The sequence below is a fragment of the Eptatretus burgeri genome, chromosome 17 (genome assembly GCF_056783735.1).
Source record: "Eptatretus burgeri isolate ZD-2024b chromosome 17, Ebu_testis_v1, whole genome shotgun sequence".
In the NCBI taxonomy this organism is placed as follows: domain Eukaryota; kingdom Metazoa; phylum Chordata; class Myxini; order Myxiniformes; family Myxinidae; genus Eptatretus; species Eptatretus burgeri.
This window is the reverse complement of record NC_140977.1, coordinates 48,296,730-48,319,095: the sequence shown is the minus strand read 5'-3', so window position 1 is coordinate 48,319,095 and position 22,366 is coordinate 48,296,730. Positions and strand designations below refer to the sequence as shown.

Genomic DNA, 22,366 nt, shown 5'->3' with positions numbered 1-22,366 from the left:
TCAGAGGTTTCGCGAAGTGCTCTGCAGGGAATCAAAGCAAATCAGGCAAGAAACGGTGTGTGTGTGTGTGTGTGTGTGTGTGTGTGTGTGTGTGTGTGTGTGTGTGTGTGTGTGTGTGTGTGTGTGTGTGTGTGTGTGTGTGTTCGTTCATAAAGCATAACTGTTACGAATTTGAAAGTTTACTGCACACAACAGCCAGGTCCTACAGATCAGTTATATCGTAAGTATGTTTCTAGGTAGAGTCCCGTCCTATTATATGTTTAATGGGTGATTAATTGTACATGCGCTGTGAAGTTATTTTATAGATAGCATTTTTACATCACCAACAACAATGACAACAACGCCCATCTTTGCTTTTACAACAACAACACTATGGACCATTCCACACACAATGGCATGTCGAACACGCATGTGGGCGGAGTTCCCTCGGTCACCGAGGTTCTGACTCCATGCTTCGGCCAATCGGAAGGGTGCGAGCGCGTTTGCCGCCTTTCAGCCAATGGGCGCAGAGCGAGCTCTAAGAGAAGCAGAGCCTCTTTGGGGGGCAGGGGATCGAGACGCCACCTGACCAATCATGGAGAGACCACCGATTTCCCCCGGCGAATGAGGGGTGCGGAGAGGTGAGACACGTTCCCCCCGCCCCCGACGCCAGAGAGAGAAGAAAATAGACCGGACGGCGCAGTTATCTCGCTTCTGGTCTCGTCTTGTCGCTGGCTTCTGGTCTCGTCTTGTCGCTGGCTTCTGGTCTCGTCTTGTCGCTGGCTTCTGGTCTCGTCTTGTCGCTGGCTTCTGGTCTCGTCTTGTCGCTGGCTTCTGGTCTCGTCTTGTCGCTGGAGCTGGTCTCGTCTTGTCGCTGGCTTCTGGTCTCATCTTGTCGCTGGCGCTGGTCTCGTCTCGTCTTGTCACTGGCTCTGGTCTCGTCGCGTGCCGGAGGAGTGTGCTGGAGCCCGACGCTGCCCTCCGTACCTGGTGCTTGCAGCGGCATCTAGTTGCAGTATCAAGTCCCGCCGAGCCGGATCGTCAAGGGCCGCACGAGGCGGGAAGATCCAAGCTAGCTCTGGTCTCCAGCTCACCTTTCCTCGAGCTGGAAATCTTGAATAAAGACCCGGCGGGTCCATTTTCTTTTTTGGGCATGCGTGTCTGTGTGCGGGCCTGTCTTGCCTAAGTAGAATTGTTAAGTGCTTTTTGTTGTGCATTATTTGCCTTGCTTAGTCATGATAACTCTGCTCTCTGTGTGTTCCCTTCCCCCCATTGAAAAATAAATCCCCTATTGTTGAATGTATCAGCTCGTTTCTGTGCTTCTTTCATTGGCTTAGCACGGTGCGTGTTGGGAAATTGGGGAACGGCAAATTGTGCATTTGGTCCAACGGGTCTGGGTAACCATCCGCTCGGGTTACGCACGGTTCGAGCACGGTAACGGCTCGTTCCGCTCGAGGCCTGCCGAGGGTGTGAATTCCCCTGTAGCTTTGCCGCGTGGATACTTAGGTATATTGAAGTTGGCAATTAACCCTATTCCACGCGGCCAAATTATTGGCGATTCACAGTCCTGTAAGGGATCCGTGCCTTTTGTTATCCCAGGAGCACAATCTAAATTCCGGGTGTTCGGTGGAGCCGACTCTACTACTTCACCTAGCGCTCGTGCTCGCCGCTGACACCCAGCCCACAACAATATTATCGCTGCTAACTCCCCTACCCCATCTTTTCTCTTTCTCTCTCTCTCTCTCTCTCTCTCTCTCTCTCTCTCTCTCTCTCTCTCTCTCTCTCTCTCTCTCTCTCTCTCTCTCTCTCTCTCTCTCTCTCTCTCTCTCTCTCTCTCTCTCTCTCTCTCTCTCTCTCTCTCTCTCTCTCTCTCTCTCTCTCTCTCTCTCTCTCTCTCTCTCTCTCTCTCTCTCTCTCCCTCGACCATCATTGCTCTACCCCCAACCAATACAATGCAGTACCCTCCTGCATCTCCTCTCACTCTCTCTCACACTCTCTCTCTCTCTCTCTCTCTCTCTCTCTCTCTCTCTCTCTCTCTCTCTCTCTCTCTCTCTCTCTCTCTCTCTCTCTCTCTCTCTCTCTCTCTCTCTCTGTGTGTCTCTGCCTTTGGACATGTCTGGACGGTGTTTGTCTCCGGACATGTCCGAGCGGTGTTTGTCTCCGGCCAGCTTGCATCGGACGGGAATTTGTCTCCGCACTGCGTTTATAGTATGAGCGGTAAAAAATAGATTTCAGACATTATTTTGTTTCAATCTTCACTGTTATACCATACAGACTCATTTTGATGGGAGGTATGAATCGTAATTGATGTTCTCCCGCACGTCTGCCTTCCTTTCCTCTCACCTCACTCTGTCTTCCCTTCCCCTACCCTCCTCTCTCCCCCTCCCCCAACCCTCCTCTCTCCCCCTGCCCCCACCCTCCTCTTTCCCCTCCCCCACTCTCCTTTCTCTCCCTCCCCCACCCTCCTCTCTCCCCTCTCCTCTCTCCTTTCCTCTCCACCTCTTCACTCTCCCTGCTCTTTCTCCCCCACCCCTCTCTCCCTCTTTTTCTCCCTCCCCCCTTCAATATTACCATCAGCGAAGTGACGGGTGGTATTGTTACGAATCTGGAAGCCATTTGCACACAGACAGCAGCCCCCGCAGTTCAGTTATTTTGATAAGTATGTGTTTATAGTTAGAATCCATCCCCTATGTCTAATGGGAATTTCGTGTGTGCGCTGTGAGTTATTTTATAATCAGGTTTTATACATCTACTACAACAACAACAACAACAACGGCATCATCCCTCACTCAACCCGGTCGCCATTGCCCACTTGTTTTTGGCTGAAGGCGTGGGCGGAGCCTCCATCGCCTCAGATCGAGGCTCCACCCCAAGGAAGGGCATGGAACGTTTCCTCCAGCCAATGAGCGAAGGGCGAGCATCGCACGCGTGCCCCAGCCAATGGGAGGCCAGCGTGCCGAAAGCTACTACGGAGACTCTTCGGGGGGGGGGGGCCTCGGAAACGCCTCGACACACCCCCCGAGACGCCTCGTCCAATCCGGAGGCGGGTCCCTCAGAGCGGTTCCCTCGACCCACGGGGGAGGGGAAGGATAAGAGGAGGTGGCGAGCCGTCGTGAAGAGGGGAAAAAGAAGGAGAAGGAGAAGAAGCCTCGTCTTGCCTGCTGGCGTTCTTGTCTACCCGCGGGTGCTCGTCTCGTCTGGTCTGTTCCCGTGCTGGCTGGCGTCCGTTGCGTTGTTCCTGGTCCCTGGTGCTTGGTGCTGCGTTGTTGGCGGTGGGTTCGAGTCCCGCCACCGGACAAGCTCGACCAGACCGCACAAGGCTTACAGGTGCAAGAATAGGCCCCTGCCCTCAGCTCGCTTTCCCTCTCGAGCTGAAGGGCCAAATAAAGGCTGCGCCACCATTTCTTTGGGTGTGTGTGTGTGTGTGTGTGTGGCGCCAGTCTTTAAGTAGAACTGTTAAGTGCTTTTCGCTAACTGTACATTGTTTGCATTTCTTTTATTCGGATAACTCTGTTCTTTGTGTGCTCCCCTCCCCGATTATTGTTTATAAATAACCCCCCCGTGTTAAATGTTCCAGCTCGTTTTTCTGTGCTTTCGCCCATTGACCCAGCATGGTGCATATTGAGAATTAGTGAGGCCGTTTGGGCCGGTAAGTTGTCATTGGGTCCAACGGACTCTGGTAATTCCGCTCGGTTACACTGGACCGAGGTCGCTAGAGCGACCCGGTTCGACGGAGCCCGTCGAGGGTGTGGTTTCGATGGTAGCTGGACTGCATGGTTATTTAGGTATATTGAAGATCGAGACAATTAACCCTACGCCACGCGGTCAAAATATTGGCGTCCACGGTCCGCTAAGGGACCCGCGATCTTTGGAGTTATCCAAGGGTTACGAGGTAAATTCTAGGTGTTCGGTGGGAGACGACTCTACTGCTCCACCTCGTGGTCATTTATCGCCACCGAACCCCGGCCCACAACAGTATTTGCTGGTAAATACTATATTCACCTTCCGAGTCTTAACTCTTCACATTACCCTATCCATGCTTCCTGACTTGCATTTACCACTACTTTGTCTTTTTTTTTCTTTTTCCTGCATCTTTCAAGGCCTTTTATTTCTTACTAATTGCTTCCTGAACCTCTGAATTCCACCACTACTTTGTACCAACATCCGATATCGCTTTCTTTGGAAGAACTCATGTTGTACATAACATGGTTCTTGTCCTGATAAAGGCCCGGTCACACCTTGACGTTTTAGCCAACGTATGCCGATTTTTGATTTTTTTTTTCTAAAACGCTGGCACACGTTGAATACGTTATGGGTAAGTTTTGATAAAATTGAGAGCACGCTGAAAAACACTGCCATACGTCGTTGTACGTTGGCTTTAAACGTTGTACTTTTTGGTTGTCCTCAAATTTTTTCATGCTTGAAATTTCACGACGTATGCCGGCGTATGACTCACACGTTCCGCTACGCTGGCCACAGGTTGTATGCACGGTCTGCGATCGTTGACAGACGTCAACACATGCTACTTGTAAGTTAATCATAAGTTGACACACGCCGAGGTAATGTTTAGCGTACCCGAAACTTATTTCTAACCTATGATTAACGTGTTGTTGGCACGTTCCGCGATCGTTGCCACACATCGACAGACGTTACTTTTAAGTTACTCATAGGCTGAAAGACGTCGGTATAATGGATCGTCCTTGCGTCAGCGTCCACGGCCACGGCCAGGACACTTATTTGCAGCATTCTTCAAACTTTTCTTCGGCATGACGAGGATGTTCAGACTTCGATGTCGAGCTTGGCTATGATTCCAATTGTCCATCGGCAGTCGAGTCTATTTAAAATAGTCGAGTTTGAGCGTTTTAACACGTTCAGAAGAAACGCTTCAAATTTCCAAACCCCAGCGTCAAAAAACAAAGGTGAGTGACAGCAATTTAAATCGTTCATTGTAAACAATTAAAATAGGTGAGTGGTACCGTTTAAAAGTCGTTGAGTGTAAAAAAAATCCAATTATTGAGCACAAGCGTCTACTTTCAATAGTGGAGTTTGAGCGATTTAGCACGTTCAATAGAAACGATTAAAATTTCCGAGCGCCAGCGTCAAAAAACAAAGGCGAGTGACAGCAATTTAAATCGTTCATTGTAAACAATGAAACTAGCTGAGTGGTACTGTTTAAAAGTCGTTGAGTGTAAAAAAAATCCAATTGTTGAGCGCAAGCGTCTACTTTCAATAGTGGAGATGCAGCCATTTAAATCGTTGAGTTTATCATTTAAATCGTTAAACGCAAGGACGATCCATCATAACCCACACCCTCCCCCTCACACTCACCTACTACTGCCAACATGAACAAACTACTACTAATACTAATACTAATACTAATACTGTTACTGCTGACATGGACATCGACTCAAAAAGGACTCGAAAACACTGTTGGGTTTCCTTTTATGAGCAGTATTTTTATATACCAATTCCCAAAACCGCTGGGAACACGTCTTTATATGGCAGTTGTAAGCTAGAAACACGTTAATTTTTTTTTTTTTTGTCGACCGGAAGACGTCATTGGAATACGTCTACATACGTCGATGTGTGTTGGGACTACGTAAAGAATTGGTTCAAAGCACGTCAAACATAAGTTAGAAATAAGTTTCGCGTAAAAAAGACATTACCGCGACGTGTTTCGACTTATGAGTAGCTTATAAGTAGCCTTTGTGGACGTGTGTAAGCATCCACATATCGTGTGTAAAACTTATCCCCATCGCATGCGGAACGTGTGTCATACGCCGAGTACGTCGTAAAATTTTGAACATGTTTAAAATTTCTTGACGTACTCTACTTACTACGACGTATGATAGCGTACTTTAGCGTTGTACTCACGTACACCAAACTTACTCATCCCGTATTTGACGTGCCCCAACGTTTTAGACACATTTTTCTTAGGTCGGCATACGCTGGCAAGATCGCCAAGGTGTGACCGCGATGTTGACACTTCCATTTCTACGGCAGTTATGATTCGAATCGTTGTGCGTCAGCCTTTTAATAGGCTACGTCACGACATCGTCGGCGATGCGTGCAACGCGCTATGCCTAAGTTAGACTATCGTTGGGCATCGGTTGTGTAGGCCGACAACAGGTTCAGCATTCGTTGGTATAAGTTATCTATAACACAACGAAACGTTCTGTGTCCGTTACCAATGCGTTATACATAAGACCAAGTCGCTATGAATACGTCTGAATCTTTAAAAAAAAACATCAAAAGTTCAACGTAAGCCAGCGTTTTAGATACATTTTAATACGTTGCCATCGCTGGCTAAAACGTCAAGGTGTGACCGGGCCTTAACTGACTGAGCTTGCCAAATCAAGGCCTTGGGTCACATGAACGTACATGTGTTGATGCAATATGGTGTCGATTGTTTTTTGTAAAACTTTTCCAAAAACATTTCTCAATGAACTGCGTTTTCTACCCTGATACTTAATTCTTTTTTTTTCTGAATTGGAGTCCTGTTTTTCTTTCTGGTTCAGAAGTGCTGAAGTCATGGTTATTTTGATTGATTGTCTTTTGTCAGTGTTATTGTGTACTTTGTTTAAAGCAGATTTTGTTTCTCTGCAGATTCTATTGTGGTGGTGAAGGTGGAACCAGAATGTCCAGATGATTCTCTCTCACAAGGTAAGAATGCAAAATAAATTTGTGCATTGCCTTTAGTTTCAGATGTATTTTCACCTTTTTCGTCTCACCCCGAAGGAGGTGTGTGTGTGTGTGTGTGTGTGTGTGTGTGTGTGTGTGTGTGTGTGTGTGTGTGTGTGTGTGTGTGTGTGTGTGTGTGTGTGTGTGTGTGTGTGTGTGTGTGTGTGTGTCTCCACATCTATATACTATTTTCACTTTTAAAATGTTTTTGTCTACAACTGCATGGCTGATCAATGCAAAACTTTAAACATAGGAGGGACTCCCCATGGAAAATATTTTGTTGTTAACTGATGTCACATGGTTTGGCAGCCATATTGGATGAAAGGATAAAGATTTGGACATCATTTTCTCCGGAACTGCTCAATGAAAATTATTGAACATTGGCATATGTCTTCATCTCACCATGGGGTATGTAAGGTGTTGACAATTATGTCATCGGTGAAGTGGTATTCCAGCTATAATTGCTTGAATTGAAATCTTCATCCAAAAATTTGAAACTTCATATGTCTGATCGATGACAGGATGTGAGTGAAGAATTAAATTGATGATGTCATAGGTCACAAAGTCGTTCCTGTGGTAATTTTGTGAAGCATCATCTGATTTCCATCGGTTTTGTTACTTACGAAGCCGTCACATGCGTCTTTTATTACCTCTCCCACAACTGAGTAAAATGTGCTTCACTCTTGATTAAAACTGTACCACCACTTGGCGAAAGTTGTCTGCTCAATTTACATGTTCTTTTTGAAAGTTTTCCCCATCAACTTTTGTGTCTAATTTATTTCTTTTACCTAAAATAATGTCCAGTAAACTAACAGCGTGGATGAGAGGTCTAAAATATAAACTGAAAGCAAAATGTCCGCCCATAATTTGTGTAGACATGGGGCCGTTCCGAGATTATGTAACGCTCAATGGGAGAGGGGTGTATGTCCTAGCATTACGGAGTGTTACTGGGGGGTTGGGTGTCAGCTGTTGTGTTACATAAAGCTATTAAGGAATGACTATTTTGTTTACCTCTCTGACAGAGTCACTGTTTTTGCATTCACATCTTGCATCCTAAAAACGACGTAAAATAAAGTGTAGCGTGTGGCACTTTATTGCATTTATGTCACAGGTTGTGACCAAAGTGTGGTCATTCTTGTTCACCAAACAGTTTTATCAAACAAAAAGGTGAAAAAAGAAAAAAACTCAAACATTTAAGCAGAACTTGGGACTGTACTTTAACCTCATGGTCAAAGTCTACAATCCAACAAGACTGTCCCATGAGTATGCACATGCACCTCAGCCCAAAGGAAGAAGTACATGGTCAAACACACACACACACACATCCTAACCCCGAAGAGTCAGAATGCACGGTCAGTCATACAATTGGACCACTCCTCGATCAGAATATATCCGCATTCCTTACAGCCTTGCCTTTTTTAAGCAGTGAAGCCGCTTCAATGTTTGACTATTTCCATCCGTCCATCCGTCAAAAATGAAGAAGAAGAACCTTTTGAACACGGTGTTTCTACGAAAAATGGACTCTGAAACCCTTTAGTACACCGAGACCCTTTCGAACTTTGAAGACACTTAAAGACCCCAAAGACTCCTCAAGACCCTGAGGACCCAGATGACCTAAAATTCCCCGTTTACCAAAAAGTTCCCGAGGACCCAAAAGACCCTTCAGACCCAGAGGACCCAAAAGACCACTAATCCTGTAGACCCTTTAGGACTCCACCATAAATAGATGAGGTGTGTGTGTGTGTGTGTGTGTGTGTGTGTGTGTGTGTGTGTGTGTGTGTGTGTGTGTGTGTGTGTGTGTGTGTGTGTGTTAGGCATGCTTTGTGTAGAGTTCTACTGGAGCATTCTGATCTGAAATGTGATGCACCATCATGATTGTCATGATCTCTTGAGTTGATTAGGCTAATTAACTGCAAATAACCTCGAAGAATTCCCATGTTTTAAATGCATGCCATGTTAAGATGTATAGGGTAGCTTAATAGGTCCTTCTGGAGCATTGCATTCTAATTGCAAAATAAATAACAAAAATAATGATAATACTGTAACAAACCATATATTAGTTAAAACTAATAATATTTACAACAATAATAATAGTAGTATCATTTGGCAAGAATACGAACGCATGTATAATCTCCACCCTGGCCCAAGCACATCTGGGCTTGGTGAAAGGCAAACCAATGCTCAAGCAGCACAGCAGGCAGGTATTCAATAACGCCTTGAAGACCAATGAAAATCTCATCCAATGGACCAATGGGCCCACAAGTAATTCTAAAGGGAATTCCAAAGGGAAGTTCTCATGGGTTTCATTCGTTTCGAGGCTTTGCTTATTTCATATTAAAAATGCCAAACTGAACCACTTCCTTCAGACATGGGTGCAATTTTATTGTATTTTAGAGAAAAAAGGTATTAAAAAATTGAAACATTGAAACAGCTTGGGACGCACACCTTGGCCTCATGGCCAATGTACACATTCCAACACAATGGTCCCATGAGCATACACATGAACCTCAGCCTGGAGGCTGTCGTACATGGTCAAACACACACTTCCTAATCCCAAAGGGTCAGCATGCATGGTTTACTCCTCAAAAGGAGTAGATACCCATCACACCCTTCCTTATGAAGGATACCTTTTTAACATCAAAAAGGTCAAAAAAACCCCAAACATTTGAACAGAACTTTGGATGTGTACTTTAACCCCATGGCCAAGGTGCACAGTCCAACAAGACTATCCCATGAGCATACACATGCACCTCAGCCCCAAACGCTGAAGTACATGGCCAATCAAACACACACATCCTAACCTGGTGTCGGCTAACCTGGTTATGCCTCGTGTTGGCTTAATGGTTAGGGTGGTGGGCTTTGGATCCTCGGGTCCTGAGTTCAAATCCCATTCATCCGTTGAATTAATACCAGGTGGGGTTAACTCAGCTTGTCATCCTTCCGAGGTCAGCAAAATGAGTGCCAGCATGCTGCTATCCTGTGTCGGAGTGGCAACCCATCCAGGATTGTGCCCAATAGCCAACGAGACTGCTTAAGCAGCACCAACGCTCTGCACAGAGTATGGTCCCAATCTCCTCCTCCTATCCTAACCTAGTATGGCCTGAATGCATGGTAATACAGCTCGACCACTCCTCAACAGGAGTGGGTCTCCATGACCCGAGCAATTAGCAGACGCTTCCTGGAGTGAACTGGTCAAACCCGACAGAACATTAAGCCGAGATCAGGTCCCATGACTATATTCGGGACGAGGAAGCAAGTGACACACTACACACCATGTTAATACAAAACCCACTCCCTGGGAGTACCTCTTATGCAGCTGCCCTCCACAGGGCAGCTCACCAGATAACGGGATTGGGGCAAAGCTTTTGGGATCCCTACTCTTTGATGATAGGAGGAAAACCATGAGGTAACCTTCCCGGGTCAGATTGTGGTAGTGTGAGTCAGGGTGGTGCTGAGGTGTCGTCCACCGGACAGTGGTCTCCTTGGGTTAACCTGAGGCGGTCCCTTCAGGTTGGTGCCTGGAATGTCCTATCATTAAGAGAGGATGATCACCTGTCTGTTATCATCTGAGCTTAAACATTTGAACATCAGTCTTGCAGCACTCTCTAAGGTTCGGAGACCAGATCGTGGCGAGATCATGGCGGGTGCTAACACTTACTCTTGGTCTGGTCGCTCTGACGGTTACCATGCCCAAGGAGTTGCTGTACCTGTCTCCAATAATCTGACTACAATGATAATTGAGGTAACACCGGTCAATGAGCGTATTATGAGACTAAGGATTCGTCACTTCTTGGGTGTCGTTTCCCTGGTCTCTGTATATGCTCCGACTGAGGCGAGTGATCTCACCATGAAGGACGCCTTCTATGCCACGCTCGAATCTTTGGTTGATCAGTGCCCCGGGTGAGATACTCTTCTCGTCTTGGGGGATTTCAATACATCGACTGGAACTGAGAGGGATGGTTATGAGACATGTGTTGGTCCCCATGTATTTGGAACTGTGAACCAGAATAGCACCAAGTTTCTTGACTTTGCCAGAAGTCATGGACTTTGGGTGGCTCATTCATGGTTCCAGTGCCCACAGGCTCATCGCTGAACTTGGGATTCCAACGCTGGTGGTGTGGCAAAGAAGATTGACTGTGTGCTAATTGATAGTCGCTGGAGAATGATGCGAACTGTGGGGTCTACCATAGTGCTCAGTTCCTCAATACTGACCGCAGGCTTGCGGTAGCAACTCTGAAGTTGCAGCTTAAATCCGGGAGAATGGTACCATCCCAGCCTAGGCTGGATGTTGGCAAGCTCAAGGATGACGGTAGTTGAGGAGTTTGCAAACAGGCCAAGTGCGGATTTGGGGGGCCTGGGTGCTTTGGGGAATTGCTTATGTCAGAGCAGCTGGGATTATGGGTTTCCTGGGTCGAATGAAGATCTAGGCTTTCAATGACATCCTGGATACTGCTATTTTGTCTGTACCTGTTTGTGGTGAGGATGTTGAGGTCACGGAAAGATTCACTTACTTTGGCAGACATATTCATGTCTCTGCTGGCTGTGAGCCAGAGCTTAATAGACTTATTGGTCGTGCTTGAGGAGTCATGGATTCACTGGATGATGGGGTGTGGCGCTGTCGGTTCCTGTGCAGGAGGACGAAAGTCTGAGTCTTCAGGTCTTTGGTGCTTCCAGTCTTGCTCTACGCATGAGAGACTTCGACTCTGACCAGGGATCTGAGACGGAGACTTAATTTCTTTGGTACCAGGTCTCTTCAGAGAATCCTTCGCTATCGCTGGTCAGACTTTATGTCCAATGAGCGGTTGCTGAGAGACTCAAATGAGATTTGTTACCTGCATAGTCTGTGAGCGTCAGCTGTGGCTGTATGGACATGTGTCTCATTTTCCTGATGCTGATCCTGCTCACCAGATTCCCTCAGCAAGGGAGCCTCACGAGTGGAGGAGGCCAATGGGCCGACCACGTGCCTTGTGGTTGCAGCAGGTTGATTGACCTCTCAAGGAGATGGTGATGGGCCAGGCATGAGCCTGGGGCATGGCCAAATGGAGGCCCCTGGAGTATCGGTGGAAAATGGACGCAGCGACACGCTGCTCCAGCGCATGCTCCCATACGTGACCTTTCACACCAGCTATCCATCCATCCAATGGGACCATACTCTGTGCAGAGCGTTGGTGCTGCCTAAGCAGTCTCCTTGCCTATTGGGCACAACCCTGGACGGGTCAACACTCTGACACAGGATACCAGCAAGCTGCCACTCATTTTGCCGACCTCGGAAGGATGACAGGCAGAGTCAACCCCGCCTGGTGTTAATTCAACAGCCAAGTGGGATTTGAACTCATGATCTTCGGATCGCAAGCCCACCACCCTAACCATTAAGCCCCACCAGCTATTGCTGCATGCATCCTGACCAACAGGAAATGCCTGCCACACATTATCCTGCCTGTGGTGCCAAAACTATTCTGGGAGTAGCCAAGAACAATTTGGATTTAAAAAAGACTCTTCTGGCTAAATATTTGCAGAGGCTCCACCTCTTAGTGTCTGTGGATGTTCCCTCTTCAGGGTGGATTGGTCTATAAAATTGAGAGTTAAATTCTCTTCCTGGTATTGGCTGCAGTGCAATGCCATTGGGAAGTCGGCGGCTATAGCTCTGAAAAGCTCACACCTAATATGTGAAGCCTCTGGAAATGTTTAATCAGAAGACCTTGAAAAAAATGTTTATCTCTCCATATATATATATATATATATATATATATATATATATATATATATATATATATATATATATATATATATATATATATATATATATTGTTGTGGTTGAGGAAATTCGCAAACCACCATTCAGGTCCCGTAGGTGAGGTATCTCTGTAAGTACATGTGTAGTTAGCCCAAACCCGTTGTTTAGAGGGAATAAATGTCATTCATTCGGGCTGCGACCCTTTAAGATAGCCGTTTTTCTGTTCTATCTTTATTTTGAACCAACCACGTCTCAACCGCCATCACACAACAACCACCAACCGCAACGCCGCTTCACAACAACAACAACGCCAACAGCCATGACCTTTACCGTCACAACTCGCTCTCGCAACCATCGCATCACCGCCATTCCAAGTGTCACCGTGGCCAGGGACCACCACAATAAACCCTCCACCACCTTCACCTCTCCTCCTTCTGCCGCCATTCCCGCACCGCTTGTGGGCACCGATCCTGGACTCGTACAGGGCGCGCGCCGAGCAGCGGGTGCAAAAAGCGGCCTTTCCGGGGAAGTCGGATCAGGAATGATTCACGCCCACTTCTGTTCCGTCCTATCAGCGAGCGCAGGGTGATTTGGCCCCGCCTCCAGGCGCGTCGGAGTAGAATCGATATATGCAAATTCGAGGATCAGGAATGATTCATGCCCACTTTTCCTCCGTCCAATGGGCGAGCGTGGCTCCGCCCCCGAGCTAATCCTGATCCGAAAATCTGCATATGGTTTCTCCTGCTGACTATAAAGCGCCGAGCGCGGGGCGAATCGAGGGAGAGAAGAGTTTCTGTTTCGGGCTCGAGTTGGAGGTTTTTCTGTTTCGGGCTCGGGCGAGTTGGAGAGGTGTGGCAGCGGCAGCGGCAGCGGCAGCGGCACACAGAGAGAGAGAGAGAGAGAGTTTCTGTTTCGGGCTCGGGCGAGTTGTGGCGGCGGCGAAGTGTGGCAGCAGCAGTCAAGACGGGTCTGGAGGAGAGTCGGTCTGTCAGGGTTCGGAGTCTGTCGGGGAGCTGCAGAGAGGAGAAGCCGGGAACGCGGTCGAGGGCGCAGTGGAGTCGCTTGTCGCGGGACCCAAGCAAGCCAGCTATCCTCTTTCCCCAGAGCATCAACAACCCCTCCTGTTTCCCCCCCCCCCCCCGCGCTGAGATAGTGCGAAAAGGGGGCCCCGTTCCCATCCCATTCCAGGCAGTGCCAGCGAGGCCCGTGGAGGAGCGCGGAGTCGGGGCGCCACCGCCATTTTGTGGCTCATCACAAGAGGGGTAGGCTCCACGCGGTCTCGTGCCCACAGACCACGTCTGCCCCCTTGTCGTAGAGGGTGGCCCCTTTTTCTTTTTCTTTTGAGTATATGTGTTGTCGGCGCCGTCTGTAAAGTAAAACTGTGTAAGTGTTGCCGTGTGCTCGCGTAGTCGGTAGTAGATCTGCATTGTGTTTCTTTTGATGCAATTGCTTTTGGTGCATAATTGTTGTGTTTCTTTTACATTTGCTTTTGGTGCATAATTGTTGTAATTGTATATGTGTGCTTTCCGTTTGCCGCGGAATAAATGTGAATTATGTTGAACTGTTTTTCCCGTTTTGCTTCGTCTTTTCTTTAATTGAATCTCCATCTTACTTCACGTAAAGGGTTGGTCGTGGGCTAAATATGCCCAATAAGTAATTGGAACCGTCGAGGTTGACGATAACACCGCTCGGTTATCCCGATAGTACGGAACGGGTCGCTTAAAGTGGCCCGTGTCCGAAGTCGACCTGCGGCGAGGTGCGATCGCCCGGTCTACCCTCCGTGTGGGTACTTAGGTAGGTCGAATTTGGCGAGCAACCCTATCCCACGCGGGGGGCCGATTGGCACGATCGTGGTGAGGCCGAAAGGCCCACCCGTGACTAGTTCCCGGCGTTAGTCCGAGAGGGTCACGACGGAATTGTCCGTCCGGTTGGTGACGTGCCGCAATTCGAGTTACGTGGCCGCTCGCACGCCGGTGGGCGCGAATTCGCAACAATATATACAGTCATGCGCCGCTTAACGACGTTCCGGGCAACGACGGATCGCATATACGACGGATATGCCAGCTCTGAAAAAAAAAAAAAATGAAAAAATATGTAGCTGAAAAATTCCTATCGCCGAGTGATGGAGCCTCGTATAAAAATAGCACATACAATTATGTACACTCTACAGAACATAATACCTCAGAATGATAATAAACGACAGTGTGGCCCTGTTATAATGCGATCGTTGAGGTCCATAAAATGTCATCGCGAAAAAATCAGGGTCGTGCTAAATCGGGATTCAAGGAAATCGGCTTTCAAACTGAACCAATGTTTCCACGTTTACCTTCGAGCAAGTAAATTCACTTTGAATTGAAGAATTCCACGAATAAATCGTTGTTCGTCAATTAAAACGAATTTATTTTTAGTGAAGTTTTTTTATGTTGTTAAAACAATCGCACTGTTCCGAAAATTGATATCACAATTGACAGGAGCTCGTTTATTCATTTGTAAATTATAACATCGATGCAATGATTACATATTTATAAAATCCAAACGCTATTTATTCACCTTTCTATAATCGATGTGAGAGGAGGTTGTAAGCTGCTGCTAACAACACCGATGGCCGTCATGAACAGCACAAAGGTAAATCTAACGTGCCTTCTGTCTCTTGGATGTGTGTTACAATTGCCAACAGTATTCAGTACAGCAACATGCTGTATAGGTTTGTATCCAAGGAGCAATAGGCTACACCATATAGCTTAGGTGCCTATGTTTGTGTAAGTAAGATGTTCGAAAACGATGTTCGAAAACGAAAATGAAAAAAAAAAAATGATGTTCGCACAACGACGACGTCGCTTAACGACGCGTTTCTCAGAACGTAACCCCGTCGTTAAGTGGCGCATGACTATATATATATATATATATATATATATATATATATATATATATATATATATATATATATATATATATGTATATATGTTCTTAGATCTGTGAACCCAAAACACAGAATCCTCAACTGAGTAGTCAAGGCTTAACTTTTGTTTGTTGGTGTTTGTGTGTGTGTGTGTATGTAGCCCCCCCCACATTCAAAATCTAAACCCCCACCCCAATCCTCACATTCAAAATCTCAACCCCAACCCTCACATTCAAAATCCCAACCCTCACCCAACACAATGTCTTTTTTTAAATACGTATTTCAACAAAATATATTTTTTATGTTTTTTTTCTCTTCTTCCAATTGTGTCTTTTAAGGCTTTCAGGTTTGATGAAGTAGAAAGGGGAAGGAAGAACTTTCTTGATATTGCTCTCATCAAGCACCATCCAACAAAGAATCACATCGATAGGTTTAGATCCCAAAGAGTGGTAGAAACCACATTTCAAGTCTCCAAAATAAATCCAACTTTCCAAGTCTTCAAGGTATAACCACATTCCTGTTGAGTTTCCAAGATATGTATAACATTGTGAGTTATCAAGCCAGAACCCACATTTCAAGTCTCCAAAAATATAACCATCTATCCAAGACTCCAAGGTAGAACCACAATTTCCAGAAATATTGTTGTGGTTACCAGATTCGCAAACCACCATTCAGGTCCCTTAGGTGAGGTATCTCGGTAAGTGCATGTGTAGTTAGGCCCAAACCCGTTGTCTAGTGGGAATACATGTCATTTATGCGAGCTGCGACTCTTCAGGATAGCCGTTTTTCTTTTACTATCTTTATTTTGGACCAATCGCCACCATCACAACCACAACAACAACCACCAACCACAACGCCGCTTCACCACAACCGCCATGACCTTTACCGTCGCAACTCGCCACCATCGCATCACCGTCATCTCGCGCCACTCATGGGCACCGATGCTGGACTCGTGTAGGGCGCGCGTTGAACAGCGTGTACAAAATCACGGATTTTCTGCTTCAAAAACGGATCCAAAACGACACACGCCCACTTTTTGCCGTCCAATCGGTGAGCGAGGGGCGACTGGCCCCGCCCCCAGGGCGATCGATATATGCAAATTTGTGGATCAAAAAGCCTTCACGCCCACTTTTTGTCGGGCCAATGGGGAGCGAGTTGAAAGGTCAAAGGGAGGGGGTCAAAGGCGAAGTTACGGGGGGATAAAAGGACGGTGTTCGTCAGTAAAAGGGGGAGTAAGAAGTCGGAACGAGGAAGAAAGGAGTAGTAAGAAGTCGGAACGAGGAAGAAGGGAGTCGTAAAGGTCGGAACGAGGCGAAGGAGAGTCGGAACGGAGGGGACGAGCTGTGGAGAGGCGGCGAGTCGGACGAAGGGTGCTCGCGGCGTGCAAGGAGCTGCGCGCCCGAGGGAGGCCGGCAGCGCGACCTGGCCGAGGTGGAGACGCTCGTCGCAGATAATAAAGATCCTCTATACCCCGAGCATCAGCAACCCCCTCCTGTTCCCCCCGCGCTGAGATAGTGCGACCAAGGGGGCCCCGTTCCCACCCCCCTGCCAGGCACTGTCCACGAGGCCCGCGGGTTGCGGGGCCATCGCCGCTCCGCGTCTCATCACCAGACGGGTAGGCCCGACCTGGTCTCGGCCCCAGGCCTACCTCATTCTTGAGGGTATTTCTTTTCCTTGGTTTTGGGTATGTGTTGTCGGCGCCGTCTGTGAAGTAGAATTGTATAAGTGTTGCCGTGTGCTCGGTAGTCGGAATTAGCTCTGCACTGTGTTTTCACTTTTGTGTTTGCTTTTGTGTAAATGGAATTGTGTTTTCTTTTTTGTGTGCATTTGGTGGAATTGTATTTGTGTGCTTCCCGTGTGCCGAGAATAAACGTGCTTTATTGTTGAACTGTTCTCCCGCTCGCTCGTCTTTTCCTCCATTGAATCCCCATCTTGCTTCACGTAAAGGGGTTGGTAGTGGGCTGAATACGCCCGATAATTAATCGAACCGTCGAGGTCGACGATAACACCGCTCGGTTATTCTGATAGTCGGAACGGGTCGCTTAAGTGGCCCGTGTCCGAAGTCGACCTGCGGCGAGGTGCGATCGCCCGGTCTACCCTCCGCGTGGGTACTTAGGTAGTTCGAATTTGGCGAGCAACCCTATCCCACGCGGGGGCTGATTGGCTCGATCGCGGTGAGACCGAAAGGTCCACCCGTGACTGGTTCCCGGCGTTAGTCCGAGAGGGTCACGACTGGATTGTCCGTCCGGTGGGCGACGCGCCGCGATTCGAGTTACGTGGCCATCGCACGCCGGCGGGCGCGAAGACCGCAACACTGGTGTCAGGTCGTGCGATACAAATTCATCGCCCTCCTCGCGGCACTGGTATCGGAGAACAGGAAAACGGGCTCTCCTGTCTCCGGCTAAATTCACGGGAATCGGTCCAGGGGTGAGAGAAGCGACCCCCGATTCCCTCCAAATTACGAGCGATTCAAATTAACCCTTCACGAGAAGCAAGATGGCGTCTCAAGGCGAGCGGGAGCCGGGGGTATTAGAAATGGATGTAGAATGTGTAGGATCCATGGTCCAGGATGGAATCCCCGAGCAGGAAATGTTGATTGTGCAGGAACACGGACTCGCCCAACTGAACCCAGGGCCCGAGGTGGGTGCGGCAGCGGCCGCGGTGTATGACACCTCCCCCTCTCCACCAAGACCCTTCCCCAACCCTTGCCGAAACGGCTCAGCTGAGTGCATCCAACATGGCCCAGCTTACAGCCATGCTGGCGGCAATGAACAAACAAATGAATGAAGTGAAAACGACGATGGATACAAATACAAATGAAATGAAAAACGAAATGAAAGGCATGAACAAACAAATGAACGAAAAGATGGATACAAATACAAATGAAGTGAAAACGACGATGGATGCGAATACACAGCAAATGAAAAAAGAAATGAAAGAGCTACGGGGTGAGACGCAGAACATGGGCCGAAGCCTGCAGGCGGGCATGAAGGCCGTGACCGGGGAGATAAAAATGGCGACTCCACGTGTGGGAGCAAACGAGCTGGGTGGGGGTGCAACGGCTGACAGGCCCGCGGTGGAGGCGGGTGAAAAATAATTCGTGGAACGTGTTGGGCGAGGGGTCGTGACGATGACCGAAAGGGAAAAATTAAATGGGGAGACCAAAACGTGTGAGACGAGACACGAGGTGACGACAACAGAAATAATAGTTGAGACAAGGGAGGTAAAGGGTGAAGAGTTGGCAGAGACACGGGAGATGGGAACGATAGAGGGAAGACTACACGATGAAGACGGGGTAAGTGACGCGCACGCACACACGGAGGTAGTGGAGGACAATGGGGTTGAGCTCGCGGAGCGTGCTGGGACCCGGTGCGAGCACCTGGATGGCCTCCTCCAGGAACGAGGGGAGGGAGTATGCCCCTGAGGCGAGTCACGACCAGGTGAGTTCGGTCGTGCTTTGCGAGGTTGAGGGGACGAGTGCTGTGGACGGGTGCACGGAGAGCTTGGGGGGTATAGAGGCCCCGGGAGACCCTTGTGGGGACACAAATCCACAGTGTGGTTGTCGGTGTGTGTGTGGTGCAAGGTGTGAGTGCGTCCCCGTGTGTGGAAGCGACCCCGTGTGTGAGTGGTGTGGTGGCGATGGTGCCAGAGTGCGTGCTTCCCAGCACGCCGGGTGTGGATGGGGCACCGTGTGGTGAGTGAGGCCGTGTGTGTGAGTGAAACGGCCAGTATGAGTGAGGCACCACGTGTGAGTGGTGTGGTGGCGATGGTGCCAGAGTGCGTGCTTCCCAGCACGCCGGGTGTGGATGGGGCACCGTAGGTGAGTGAGGCCGTGTGTGTGAGTGAAACGGCCAGTATGAGTGAGGCACCACGTGTGAGTGGTGTGGTGGCGATGGTGCCGGAGTACGTGCTTCCCAGCACGCCGTGTGTGGATGAGGCACGGAGTGTGAGTGAGGCACCGCGGGTTAGTGCCCCCGCGTGTGTGGGTGAGGCACCGTGTGTGGAAGAGACCGCGTGTGTGAGTGTCGCCGTGTGTATGAGTGAGGTACCGCGGGTGAGTGCCCCCGCGTGTGTGGATGAGGCACGGTGTGAGAGTAGTGAGGCACGCGTGAGTGAACGGCCGTGTGCAAGGTCGCTGTGTGCAAGGGAGACCGTGTGTGTGAGAGAGCGGTATGTGAGGGAGATGTCGGTTGGCATGCGGGAGCACGCAGCCGCGTCTCCACGTGTGAATGTGATGGTGTGGACTGTGTGCGTCGTGACACGCAGGTGTGCGTGTGTGAAATGGAGACGGAGACAGCGACATGAGAAGAAAGAAAGCCGAGTAGCGGCTGTAGTTGTTTCGAGGACCGTGCCGGGTTCACCCAGCAGTGAGCACGCGGTTCGTGCTGTGCAACGCACGAGACCGCCACGTGCTCGCTTGCGAGAGTGAAGTCCCGGTCCGGAAACGCACGCGGTGGATTTGCCGATCCCGCGGACGGACAAAGTTTAGGCAGGATAACGGATTTGGACCGGACGGGTTCTCCACGCGATCGTGTGTGTTAAGCTCCAACGGGCAAAGCACATGTGTTCGCGTGGGGAACCCCTCGAGACGTGGGGCTTGTGTTTTTTTTTTATGCGCACGGTGACGTCATGGCTGCACGTGGGGTTGGAATCCGGCAGGAGGGGTATCTCTGCCGGATGGTACCGTCCAAGGAGGGACGAGGAACACGTGCAGCTGCATGACGTCACGGGCAGGTGCAAAGTGCGCGAGTTGCCGCGCAGGTGCTGCGCATGAAAAAAAAAAAAAAGCAAGCCTCACTTTCGGGTGCACAGGATTCCTGGGCAAAGGGGTGGAAGACCCCCTTGGCCTGGGCACAGGATGGAAACTAGTTAGGGGGAAGGGTTAGCTTAGCTAGACCGACTTCATGGGGCAGGGGTAAGTCCTCATGGAGTCCGTGGAATGGATTAGGTAGAGGGATTGTAGCCAGATTTAGGTTGGGAAATAAAATGATTGATTTGGAGACAGAGACAGACTGGTGAATGTGTAGAGGGGACGTAGCTTAGCTACGTAGGTTAAAAGGAACGTGCTGTAGTTTAAGGGACGACGTGGGAGCACGAGTTAGTTAGGGGAGGTAGTTAGAAGGATGGCAGAGTTCAGTGGTGTGTGTGTTGAAGAGTTGGTGAGTGAAGTGGAAGCATGTGCTTGGTGAGTGAGTGAGGCCAGCGGGTCTGTGTGTATGGAGTGAATGGGGAATGCATGGTGCGATGAGTGATTGGGGGGAGGAGTGACTCCCGCCCAAGGGACCCCGGGGTCAGAGTAAAGTGAGTCAGCTGGGTTAGTCAAATTGAAAAATGGAGGTCGTTTTGCTGTTGGTGGGAATGTAGGCTCGAGACCCATTTGGAGGGGTGCAGGAGCCCTGTTGACGGGCTTGGGAGCGTGGCTGCGAAAGGTGAGTATCGCTGAGTGGGTACCCCGGGCACCAGGCTAGTCGGCCGCGGTAGGCCATGGGCCCATGGGGGGGCCGGGATAGAGTAGTGGGCACGGGTGCGCCTGCTTGGTGCGGGGGCCCGGGGCGCCATTAGCCGCGTGGGCAGTGTTGTGGGCACGGGTGACCCTCGGAAAGGGGCCCGGGAGGCCGGCCTGCCACGTGTGCGTTTCAGGGGAGGTGCCAGGGGGGGCACTCCCCGGTGTTAGGGAGCTGGTAGGCTCGGAGGCAGTGTAGTGCCCGGGGGTGCCATAGCGGGAGATTCGGCAGAGGGTCGTGCCTGCCAAAGGGAGCCACGTGTCCCAGCCAGGAGACCGTGTGAGGGCACGGAGAGAAAATTGGGGGGGCGAGGCCCGAAATTGTGAGGACACCAACACAGGCGACGGGAATCTGGGTTGTTAGAACCAATAGTTTAAGCGAGAGGCGCTTGTTGAAAGCCCCGGGGTAGTTTAACAGTTAAATGGTTAGGGTAGATTAGGAGATGTACCCTCCGCACCATCCATCCCCTCGCTGTCGTTGTGGGCCGCTGGACCCACTTGGTGTTAAGATCGCCGAACTCTGGGGAGGCCATTCTGAGGCTTGAGTTGGGCCTCGACACAGGACGCTAGCTCTCCCTTATTCCCCTCCGGGAAGGGAACGTAGGGGTTGGGAGTAGGCTAGGTGACAGGATAGGTTAGCCGAACAAGGACGATAAAGGGGGTTAGGGGACGATTTATAGTGGGGGAAGTAAAAATAAAAACAACAAAAAATAAGTTGGGGCTAAATTGGGGTTTGACAAATTAAGGGAGTGGGTATGTACAGTGACAGGCAAAGGCGATAGGTTGGGAGGGAGACGGGTAGGTAGGTCCGAGCCCGCCTTCCAAGTGGCCAGCACCACCGCACTCCCTCCACCAACTTCCACTGACGGCAAAGGCTGGCCAACTTCATCGGCTGGCCGTGTTTTGCTTCAAGGCGGAGGCCGGCCAACTTCATCGGCAGCTGTTGTTTTGCTGCAGGGCCTGTGCCGGCCAGTTCATCTGCTGGCTGTTTTTCTTCAAGGCCTGTGCCGGCCAGTTCATCTGCCGGCTGTGTTTGCCTGCAGCGGCCTTCTTCTGCGGGCTGCGTTTGCCTGCTGCCTTTGCCATGCCATGCCCACTGCCCCTGTTCACCAGCCCCGTTCAATTTTGCTTTGCCCCCCCCTGTTCATTTCCATGTGCGCCAGGATCAAGGCAACAGTTTGCAAGCTGCGAGAACTGCCCTGTTGGCAGCTACAACACGGGCCTGCAGTGGCGGCCCGTGCACCATGTTTGCGTCCATCCATCCATGCATCCATTCGTTGTGCTCATTGCGTGTGCCACTTGAGCTGGCACGGAGACTGCGTTGTGCAGCCCATGCACCGTGTTTGCGTTCACTGCATTCAGTTCAAACCGTTCATGCATCCATTCGTTGTGCTCATTGCGTGTGCCACTTGAGCTGGCACGGAGACTACGTTTGTGCGGCCCATGCACCGTTGTGGTTCACTGAGTTCAGTTCAAAAGGGAAGGCCTTGGACTGCGTGTGAGCAGCCAGCCACGTTCCCTGTCACCTGCATTGTTTGAGTCAGAGACTGCATGTGGGCAGCCTGGCTCC

At 49.7% G+C, this 22,366-nt stretch overlaps 2 protein-coding genes across 4 annotated transcripts in view; one reads left to right on the top strand and one right to left on the bottom strand.

The window, feature by feature from the left end:
• LOC147010023 (uncharacterized) overlaps positions 1 to 22,366 on the top strand; it is a 73,556-nt gene that overhangs the window by 2,739 nt on the left and 48,451 nt on the right. For 2 of the 3 annotated variants that reach the window (XR_015052674.1, XM_085861083.1), the window contains one exon: positions 6,586 to 6,642. Coding sequence is in view for 1 of the 3 variants with exons in the window: in XM_085861085.1 (XP_085717211.1) it covers positions 6,586 to 6,642; positions 6,970 to 7,037 (125 nt within the window). In the remaining 2 variants the exon portion in view is untranslated. Of the gene's footprint in view, positions 1 to 6,585; positions 6,643 to 6,969; positions 12,373 to 22,366 lie in introns of those variants that run through there. The other variant, XM_085861085.1, reaches the window with a different exon arrangement.
• The window catches only part of LOC147010024 (uncharacterized), a 102,894-nt gene that overhangs the window by 77,828 nt on the left and 2,700 nt on the right, over positions 1 to 22,366 (bottom strand). The gene's annotated exons all lie outside the window — the stretch shown is intronic.